The sequence below is a fragment of the Argentina silus genome, assembly GCF_951799395.1.
Source record: "Argentina silus genome assembly, chromosome: 3".
Lineage (NCBI taxonomy): Eukaryota > Metazoa > Chordata > Actinopteri > Argentiniformes > Argentinidae > Argentina > Argentina silus.
In genome coordinates, this window is record NC_139657.1 from 13,441,920 (window position 1) to 13,452,319 (window position 10,400).

Genomic DNA, 10,400 nt, shown 5'->3' on the forward strand with positions numbered 1-10,400 from the left:
CTCCTCTTGCGGGGTCTGCGGCGTGGGGCTGGGCTGGGGCGAGGGGGGCAGGGGGGACTCTGTTCTGGCTTCTCCTGGAATCCTGGGAGAGAGAGAGAAAGAAATCTTCTGTGATTCTATGTATGTATGTGTGTGTGTGTGTGTGTGTGTGTGTGTGTGTGTGTGTGTGTGTGTGTGTGTGTGTGTGTGTGTGTGTGTGTGTGTGTGTTGTGACAGGGTGAATTTATTATTATCAACCTCTATTTTTAAGGGGCCCCTGTGCTGTATCACTTGCTAAGTGAATGATCAAAAGAAACACTGCGTTTGCGGGCAGTGTGTTTTCTTTGAGATCAGTATTGACGAGAATTGAAAGTGTCACCCCTATTTTGAGAGTTAGTCCGCCTGCTCCTCAGTCTGAGAGAGACATTCTGAGAGCAGGTTCTTTTCTTCTGCACCAAGCAGCCGTTTTAAGCAATTATTTCATTTCCAACCTGGTTTGTATATTATAACAGTATTACCAAAGGTGACCGTATAAAAGTTAACGTTGCTACTAATGTGAATGACGCCTATTTTTCTAAGAGTTTCTATGAAGGCTAAGCTAGCCAATTCACACAACATCACTATGTCATATCTTTTGATACATGTTTTATCGTTTTATTATTATTTTTGTATTATTTTTTTTAATTCAAAACTTGTAACACTATAAGATCAATTTATTATAATAATATAATAATACCATATATTATTATTATTATTATTATTATTATTATTATTATTATTATTATTATTATTATTATTATCATATACAGTATGTGAGTCTGAGAGCAGTGCATGTATGGTTGTGACCATTCTCCATCCAAACAGCCAGTATCATCATCATCACCATTCCTCTGGGGTGCTTGTGTGGAGTCGGTAATGTGTGTGTGTGTGTGTGTGTGTGTGTGTGTGTGTGTGTGTGTGTGTGTGTTCCCTGACCTTTCTGGGTGTGCATTATCCTCCTCATGGCACGCAGTTCCTGTAGAATGGCCTGTAAGGTGCTCTTGCAGTTACACATACAGCAGGGGGCTTCCACCATAGCAGGGACCACTCCTGTTGAAGAATACACACACACACACACACACACACACACACACACACACACACACACACACACACACACACACACACACAACAGAGTGAGCAGAAGATAACCAACCACTGTGTGTTTTCTATGTCACTGTCTCATTTGTTTGTTTATTTGCTGTACATTGCTGTGTGTGTGTGTGTGTGTGTGTGTGTGTGTGTGTGTGTGTGTGTGTGTGTGTGTGTGTGTGTGTGTGTGTGTGTGTGTGTGTGTATCAGTAGGTCACACAGTCACAGTAGGTCAGACTGTCTGTCTGGTGGTATGAGTGGCTGGTTGTTCCTGGCATCCCATGACTGTCTGTTACAGAATAGCCTGTCTAAACCTGGCAACACTCCCTACTGTCTGTGCCTTATAACACTGGGACAGGGTCCACTCTATGATGTCTTCACTGTACACTAATACCCTTGTCTGGTGCTGCTGACATTGTCTGTAAGATACATCTATTGCCCACATCTCCCCCTGTCACACACTGTCTTTGTGTATGTTTATAATGCATGGTTACTGCCTTTGAGATAAGCTGTGATATCCAATCAAAAAATAACAAACATTTTGATCAGGGATTGGGACAGGTCTTGCTTGGTTATGGCCTCTCATTTCTCTTGACCATGTTCTAGGACAGTACCGTTAGTTTTGACAGTGCCCTTGGTGTTGTTGAGCATCCTCAGGGTTTTGGAGCGAGTGCTGTACTGGCTGTAGCCCTGGCCATTGGGGTTGGGAGTGGGGATGGATGTGGGAGGGGGCCCTGGTTCTTCCGTGGAGCTCCAAACACAGAGTTGGGGGACGGGGTCCTCCGGGACAGGAGGTAAGGTGTCAGGCTGTGCCCAGCTCAGGTGCTCCTCGTGGGGCTCCTGTTTAAGGCTGTCCCCCTCTGCTCCCACACGCTGATAGACCCGGCCAGCTTTGTCACTCAGAAGCCTCATCATTCCAGTGATTTGCCTCTTGATCTCTGTCCCCTCGTCCGCTAACCAGGCTGGGGAGGAGAGAGTGGGGTTAACGTTAAAGCGTGTGCAAGTCAAAGGGAGAGGTGTGTGTGTGTGTGTGCGTGCGTGCGTGCGAGAAGATTGTATCTTCCATTAAATAGGAAACAGCATCAACATACCCTCTGGCATGGGCGTATCTTTTGACTCTCCATTGACACCTGTATTGATGGAGTTGTTAAAACACCCAGGATTAAAATCTGTTGAAATAAAAATACCATGTTACTGTCTACTACCAGAACAGTTTACACGCACCGCATATCTTATCAGAGTTATCGTGATTCTAGGTGGGCTGTGATGTCAGCCAATGATCTGCGATCCCCCTCCCATTCGACTCAGATTCCACCACCTGTGGGTGGTAGGCTATGACGAAATGCTCTTCAATAAATACATCTGTCAGCTGGCCGCTCACTAAAACATTGTTCTCTATGTAAGTTTACTGAAAAGCGGACAAAATGCCGGACAGAGTGTAAGTCCTTTACAGCTGGTAGAAAATGATTAAGAGAGGCTGAGAGCACAGAATATTTCAGCCATAGCCAATTAATGTGCTTAACAAAATTATTATAAGACGGCGTCAATGATCCCTGGACACCCATGTTCGAATTATATTTTTTTCTTTAATACTTCCATAATTTGAGGGAGTCATGACGAGAGAGTTATGCATGCATAACAGGTACATACCTATGTATTGACGTAACCATCTTTTGTTGACTGTGTCGCCAGACTTGCTCACACAGCGCCAGCCAAAACATCCAGACACACACACACAGACGCACATCTAACATCCTACAAGCCCATCGCCTTACCTTGCTCATTGACCAGTTTAAAGCTCTGAGACTTCCTTCTCCTTTTCCTTTCTCCAAACTCCATTTTTAGGATCTGTGTGTCGTAGAACCGAGGATGTCTCCTCGGAAAGCGGAGCGGTGCTTAGGCGCACACTCACCAGGATCACTGTCCGTCTGCCCTAATAATCAGTTACATTTCAGGTTCATCACAGATATGCAACTGCAGACACTCATTCTGACGATCTTAAAGCCATTATTTCATAAACTAGATCCTGTTTTATATTAGTAGATGAAGGGTCCTCATGTATGAGCCTGGTCGTTTTTGCTATGTAAATAAATAAATGACTTAGCCTAATACTTAAACATTCGACACATATTCCTTTGCGCCACCTGATGGTCGCTGAACTAATCTGGATTGGAGACTGAGAATTAAACACCCATCACACGACCCTGTTAATAATCTCTGTCCAGGGCATGGATTGACAACTGTATTTATTTAGCCTGAAACTGACGTTATAACATCAATACAAGTGAATGGGAATATTCTAAGATGTATTGGTCAGGCATAAGTATTACTTTGTGTACTGTAATGTTGTCCCACACGCCCTATAACAACACTTTGTATTGTAGCGAAGGACGGGGTATTGCAGCTTGCCCTAAACGGGTATCAAACTCACAGTCTTCCGCTTACAAATCTACCCGCCCTAGCTACAACCCCAAGAGAGTTCACTCCCTTGGCGGAGCTGCTAATGGGGCTTACACAGCGTCGTTACACTATCCCCTTCGTTCGGGAGAGCGTGCCCTCACGCTTCATTATACCGAGCTGAAGATTTGAGTTCCATACCCGCTTAAGGCAAGCTGTTCTGCCCCGCCGTTAGCTCCACTGGTGTCAGCAGTGAGATGGCACCCGTGAGGCCATCGGAGAGGCGTGACTCGGTATAGTGAAGCGTGAAGGCACGCTCTCCCGAACGGAGGGTAAAGTGTGACGACCCTGTGTAAGGCCCGTTAGCGGCTCCGCCAAGGGGGTTCATTTTCTTGGTGTTGGAGCTAGCGTGGCCGGTTTGTAAGCGAAATATTGTGAGTTAGACAGTATATTAGATTACAGCTGATACCCATTAAATCATCCGTTTACACCACCTATAAACAGAATTTGACTCCATTGGCGTATAAGTAGTCAAAAATAAACAATACGCCCTATGTGTCTTCTCACAACCCCACGTGTCAATAAATAAATTCAACAATGGAGCCTATATTGCCGCGGGTACATTTAAAACAAACTGTGGAAATGTGTATTTTCTTTGACTGGTTTATTATGCTTACAGTTCTAAATTGAAAAGGGAAAATAATCAATATGGCTGGTGGAATGGAGTAGGCGATCAATGGCACTGCGTTGGTTGTTTTCCAGATTTCTTCCACCAGTATGGTCTGTATCTACAGTATGGTCTGGACGCTGTCCATGGTTCTGGAGACTCGCACCTGTGATAACTATTACCTTTGGTCAGATGTCAGTGGTCATACAAATCGACTGTACAAAATAATCCAGTCAGTGGTGTCTTCTCTCATTGAAATAGCCTCCCACACTGTGTGCTATAGTGGTGGGGGATCCTGCACTGAGGACCTTCCTGTTTCCTTTAGACATTATGTTTCGGATTGTCCGACAGGCCTGCATTTACATTGAAACTTGGTTTTCCTCTTGCAACTGACTTTCATGTTTAGGTTACTTTGGGGAGGGATGAGGATAGGATACTCTTCCTTGATCATGCTTGGCCAACTGTTTGATTTAGATTTTCATCATGTAAACTGTTGTCTATTTCATATTGTTTGTCTAAATATGACTTCGTCAATATTAGGCCTATTTGTGTTTCAGAATAACAATTTTAAGTGAAATGTATACTATTCCAGAGATTATCTTTTTTTTCGGCTTTGTGCTTTTATTATTAGGCTTTTCAGCTTCACACTCAGCACAGTAGGTGGCGGTGATGCACTGTTTCAGCCGGTTCACTAACCACCAAAGAAGAAGAACATGTCAATCACTTCCAGGTCAAGCTTTCTCTTGTTTATCTTCTTATTTTCCAGCATTTTCTCATCAAACAATGTCTATTGGAACACAATTTCTTTGATTTGTGACATTTAATAGATAGCTAACTATACGTGTTTGCTGATATGGATATTATCAAAGCGGAGATTGCGAGGAAGAGAAAACTTATTGAAGATAAAGATCTTGTTGATGTAAGTGACTGCTACAATCGGGTTGGCTAACGTTAGCTAACGCGTTAGCCAGCCAGAGTGCTACGGCTTCAGCTGGCTAGTTTGGCCCGAGTTGCCTAACTTTGCCTATGGAAATCATGAAATTGAATTCTTGTTGACGTGCTGTGGTAATTTATTTATTCCCAGGACTCGAAGAAATACTTTAAACGAGCCGATCTTGCGCGAAAGGAGGAAGAAGACTACTACAAACGATGTGGCTACAAGGTAATGTTAGTAGTGATTGAGGAGACGCACCAATGCATTGGTTGTTAACTTGACATGAACCCTTGTCGTCTGTATATCAATAGCTTATGCCAGTTACACTATTTACTCTCTCTCTCTCTCTCTCTCTCTCTCCCTCCATCAATAATGTTACCCACCTACCTCTTCTACCCACGAGCCTTCTAACCCCTTCCTTTTATGGATATCCTATGCTTTCCCCAATCTCTTCTGTACACCTACATTTCTTCAGCATTAAACTAGCCTATTTGTTCACAGAAACATGTTTTCGGAGTCATAGAAGGCCAGTGCAGGATGCCCTTTGGGTGTCTTTTAGAGTTTTGCATCTGATGTTGCATAGCCACTATTGACTACGCTGTCTCTCCCTACCCTGTGGATGCTGGCCCATAGGTTCAGAAAGAGACACCTGAGAGACAGGTAGGGAATGGCACAGAAAAGGTAGCAGACAGGATGCATGATTAAAGGATGACCATAGGCTGTGTTCCAAAGGTCTTGAAAAAATGTCCTTCTCCTCTGCTCCTTCCGTCAAATTTCACCAGTCACTTAACACTGCTTGGATGTAGCCTAAGCAATATGAAAATAACCTCTATCTCTTGAAATTAACCCCTAACTCTTGGAGAAAAAACAAGACAATTCTTCTTCCAGTGGCCCAAGATCTCGCATGTTAGAAAGTAGCAGGTTGGGGGAAGCAGTATGTTGTTGGCTCCTCCTAGTCCACCAATAGATTCTGGTGTTTACCCACCTATGACATTGTTTTACATCTTTTGAAATGGGTACTGGGAACAGGCTAAATGTTGTTTCAGAGGGTCTAGGGTCTAGTCCGCTTCCCCACCAATGGTCAGGAAGGACAGGGGACAAGGAAAGAAGGCCATCTAGGTGAATTGGGACACAGCTGTAGTGTGGGCTTGAGCATGAGTTAAGGATTTGTTTGTCCATTCGCTCATGTGGTTTTTGGAAAGCAGGCTTTGCCACTTATTTTGCACTTGTGACAGCAGCCATTACAGCGGAATCAATTTTCAGTTACCCGCAAGTTTTTGTGTGTAGATTTTGTTCATGTTAACATTGGAAAACTGCAGTTCAGTTGCATTTTCAGCTCCAGCCTAAACGCCAGAGCCCTATGCCTTGCCTATTAAGCTCTTCTGCTTACAAATGACGCACCTGCATCATACTTGGGTCGATTGTGAATTTTTTGGCTTTAGTTATGCGCCTATTTTATTTTTTCTTATTTATTTTAGATTGTGCTCCTCACCGGAACACAATCTAAGCCTGCGGAGATGCATGTGCCTCGGAAAGCATGATCCAGCAACACTTAGGAGATGAAAATCTGCTTCTTTGCAGTGATTCTATGATTGTTGCACACGTGATATATTTTTTAGCACCTATGAACATGCGTTTCATGCAGCCTTGAGATGTTATGATTGATCTGTCAAGACAAAGCCTCTCTCAAAGGGCAATATCTAACATATCTGGTTGAGAGGCAGTCTGTCTCTACTGGTCAGCTTTGAAAGGTTTGCTTTGGAAAAGGCAGCTGGCCCAGAGCAGGTGAGTCAGAGTTGGGACTGAATGTGTGCATGACAAATGGAGCACGCTCTGCTGCTCAGCCAGTTTGGCTTCTGAAGATGTCAGAGATTAGAGAGAATGTGCAGAGGGACGTGATGATGGTGATCTGATGATGATGTTTTGCACCAACCAGTCATGAAAGAGGCCTCTGCATCTTGATCCTTTCGATCTTGTCGGATCTGCTTGAAGTGTGTGCAGGTAGGGGTTAGATATTGAAAGCCTGATGCCCCTGGCCTGTATTCTGTCTTTGACTGGCCGCATGGTATCATATCAGGTTGAATAGGAGAGGTTCTAACCCAAGTTTCTTTTCCTTTTCTCCGTGCTGTGCCAAAGTCTGTAAAGACAGAGGAGAAGGCAGAGCCATCCACCTCGTCCAATCCTGTGATAGAGATGGAGCAGACAGAGGAGAAACAGCCAATGTCACTCTCCCGGCAGGAGGTTAGTCGACCCATCATAATGTTAGGCTCATAATGTCAGACTGGTGATGTATCAAATTCATGATATGAAGCTGTTTCTCTAGCTGTAGTTTGTCCCATCAGGGAATATCACTCCATTTCTTTGGTTGTCCTGTGTTTGCCCAGGTGATTCGGCGCCTAAGGGAGCGTGGGGAACCAGTGCGGCTATTTGCCGAGTCGGACTACGAGGCCTTCCAGAGACTCAGGAAGATTGAGATTCTGGCCCCGGAAGTGAACAAGGTAGGATCAGGTTACAGCACTGACTTGAGTAGATCCTTTCACTGATAAGAAGCTTAGATGTATTGTATTAAGTACTGAATCCTAACTTGATGTCTATTAGAAAGCCCCCATTTGAGCATGTCTGTTAGGTATTTTACTGAGCGCCTGTGTTGCTGTATTCTCTGTGCCCAGGGGTTGAGGAACGACCTGAAGGCAGCCATGGATAAGATCGATGCACAGTACCTGAATGAGATCGTGGGGGGTACGGAGCCTGGGGAAATAGACACACAGCATGACCTCAAAGTTCATGAGGAGAACACCACCATCGAGGAACTGGAGGTACAATACAGAGGGTGTGGGGCGGGGGAGAAATAGAGGGGAATCCCTAGAGGGCTGGGGCAGAATAGACACAAATTGGAGAAATCAGGTTGGTCACACAAGATGTGTGTGCCATGTTAGAAAGGACAAATATTGGAGCAGTCATGGTAGCCAGTCCAAAGCCCAAAAGTTCAAAGTATATTCATGCCTAAGGGCTGTTTAGGATCCATATTCTCTTGGTTCTCATGTTGAGTTCTTGTTGTTTACCACCCCCACAGGCTCTGGGAAAATCTCTAGGCAGAGGGGATGATGGTGGAGACCAGGAAATCATCGACAAAGTGCTGAGGGTAAGACTTGGAGCATCATGCACAGCCTCTAGGGGGAGCTGTTGTGTAATTCATCTTTTTCTGTGTACATTTCATGTCTGCTGATCGTACACGTTCTCTGTATTGTGGGTACTTATCTGACACATCTATTTCCTATTGCCTATTTCCTTGTTGGAATATGCTGGGGATCTTTAGAGAAATGGGAGGATTTCCAATGTAGTGTGGTAACATGCGGTTGTGTTATGGTTCTAGTTTCTTCTGGGCGTCTGGGCCAAGGACCTGAACCGTAGAGAGGACCACGTGAAGCGCAGCGTTCAGGGCAAGCTGGCCAGTGCCACACAGAAACAGACCGAGTCCTACCTCAAACCGCTCTTCAGGAAGTTACGCAAGAAGGTCAGTGGCGTCGTCCTGTGGGAAGCACAGCCCTCTGGGAAATGAAGTCCATTTAGATGATGCTTTACTGATGGAGTTGTGTCGTCTGGTCTTTGAGTCTTTGCTTTGTTTTTGAAGGTTCTTACATTGGTCGTTGTCTCTTTCAGATGTTGCCAGCAGACATCAAAGAATCGATCACAGACATCATCAAATTCATGCTGGAGAGAGAATATGTGAAGGTATGCCACTAGCTCCTCCTTTGTTGAGATTGCCCTGACTTTGCCTTGTGTTGAATTGAGTCTTGGCTATTTACAGACACCTGCTGTGGCTCTCCCTTGCAAGGGTGGTCATGTTGTGGTGTTGAACTATGATCTGAGTCATTCTGTTGTCCTTAAAACTGTGATTGGTTATTCCAGGCGAATGACGCATACCTGCAGATGGCGATCGGTAACGCCCCCTGGCCCATTGGTGTGACCATGGTGGGCATCCACGCCCGTACAGGGCGAGAAAAGATCTTCTCCAAACACGTGGCCCATGTCCTCAACGACGAGACCCAGAGGAAATACATCCAGGTCAGTGTCTCTGACCACTCACTTAATCTGAGCTGTTTTATGTTTTACTCATTCTATTTCGAGATGTAGCAGGAATTGGTTCTCTAGATAATGTGTCTCTAGTCACATTGTATCCTAATGTATTTTTCTGTCATGATTCTCTTCCCACAGGGACTGAAGAGGTTAATGACGATCTGCCAGAAACACTTCTTAACTGACCCATCAAAGTGTGTGGAGTACAATGCCTTGTAAGATAGCTAACTGTCTACACACCTATCTGACTGCAAGTCACAACAAACCTGTCTATTATGCCTCAATGGAAATCCAACTGTTCATGTGTATGGGGAGGCTTCATGTTTGTAAATATGAGAAATTGGAACCATGTTTTTGTTTTCTTTCTTCAACATTTCACTTCTGTAATACCAATAGTCAAATTGTTGCTGTAGGGTGTACACATTTTATTTTCCATGTTACCCCCCATATACAAACAAATTCTTACTTTTTGTCCTGTGTGTGTGAGAGAGAGATTTTGTTTTGAAACACATTAATGAATACATCCTTCCTGTGTGTATCCAATAAAATAGTTTTGATGATAATGGATCTTGAATGTCTTTATTTTTTACTTTCCTTCACATGCTATTATAGTGGCATCAATACATTTACTGTTTACAGTCTACATTGTATGGATAGATGGGTACATTTAGGCCTGGCTTCCCACTGTTCTCAGTGAACTACTGAGGCACAGAGTTTGTAGGAGGCAGCAATTTCACAGTATGAGATGAGGTCAGACTGCACAACATGGAGTATAGGACTGACAGACAGACAGACAGACAGACAGTAAAGCAATGAGGGCCGGATCATGGTCCCGTGCGGCCCCTGGGCACATGTCTTTTGGAGGCCCCCCCCACCGACTTTCCTATATTGGTGTCTTTCTTGCCTTCCTCCTCGCGAAAACATCCACTAGATCAAAATCCAGCTGTCTGATAAAGTCTGACTCTATTGACAGGTGACAGTGAGCTGAGACGTGTTTGGCACCTGCTACTTCGCAGCTCATTTTTTATTCTGCCTAAAAGGGAAAATGTCCGCTCACCCTGGCAGTTTGTCACTAGCAAAGTTAGAAACATCCAAAGTGCCACGAACACTGACTACAGATTAAGTGCCTGCAACGTCTCAAGTAATTTAGTTGGGTACTTCTCACCCTCAGAGTCAGACATGAAAGACTTGAATTGGATGAGTTTGTTGGCAAAG

General features: G+C 44.3%; 2 protein-coding genes across 2 annotated transcripts in view; one reads left to right on the top strand and one right to left on the bottom strand.

Moving 5' to 3' along the window:
* bend7 (BEN domain containing 7) overlaps positions 1-2,949 on the bottom strand; it is a gene marked incomplete at both ends in the record, with an annotated part of 5,120 nt that extends 2,171 nt beyond the window's left edge. The window contains 4 exons of the mRNA XM_083666458.1: positions 1-82; positions 955-1,068; positions 1,725-2,072; positions 2,886-2,949. The exon at positions 1-82 is cut by the window's left edge and continues 262 nt beyond it. Coding sequence (XP_083522584.1) covers positions 1-82; positions 955-1,068; positions 1,725-2,072; positions 2,886-2,949 — 608 coding nt within the window. The remainder of the gene's footprint in view (positions 83-954; positions 1,069-1,724; positions 2,073-2,885) is intronic.
* Positions 2,950-4,897: 1,948 nt separating this feature from the next.
* prpf18 (PRP18 pre-mRNA processing factor 18 homolog (yeast)) lies at positions 4,898-9,737 on the top strand. The gene is made up of 10 exons (XM_083666174.1): positions 4,898-5,093; positions 5,259-5,336; positions 7,245-7,349; positions 7,493-7,606; positions 7,778-7,924; positions 8,182-8,250; positions 8,482-8,622; positions 8,769-8,840; positions 9,018-9,173; positions 9,324-9,737. Exons 1-10 carry the CDS (start codon positions 5,028-5,030, stop codon positions 9,402-9,404), a joined length of 1,029 nt encoding a protein of 342 aa, XP_083522300.1. The 5' UTR covers positions 4,898-5,027; the 3' UTR covers positions 9,405-9,737.
* The last annotated feature ends 663 nt before the right edge of the window (positions 9,738-10,400 follow it).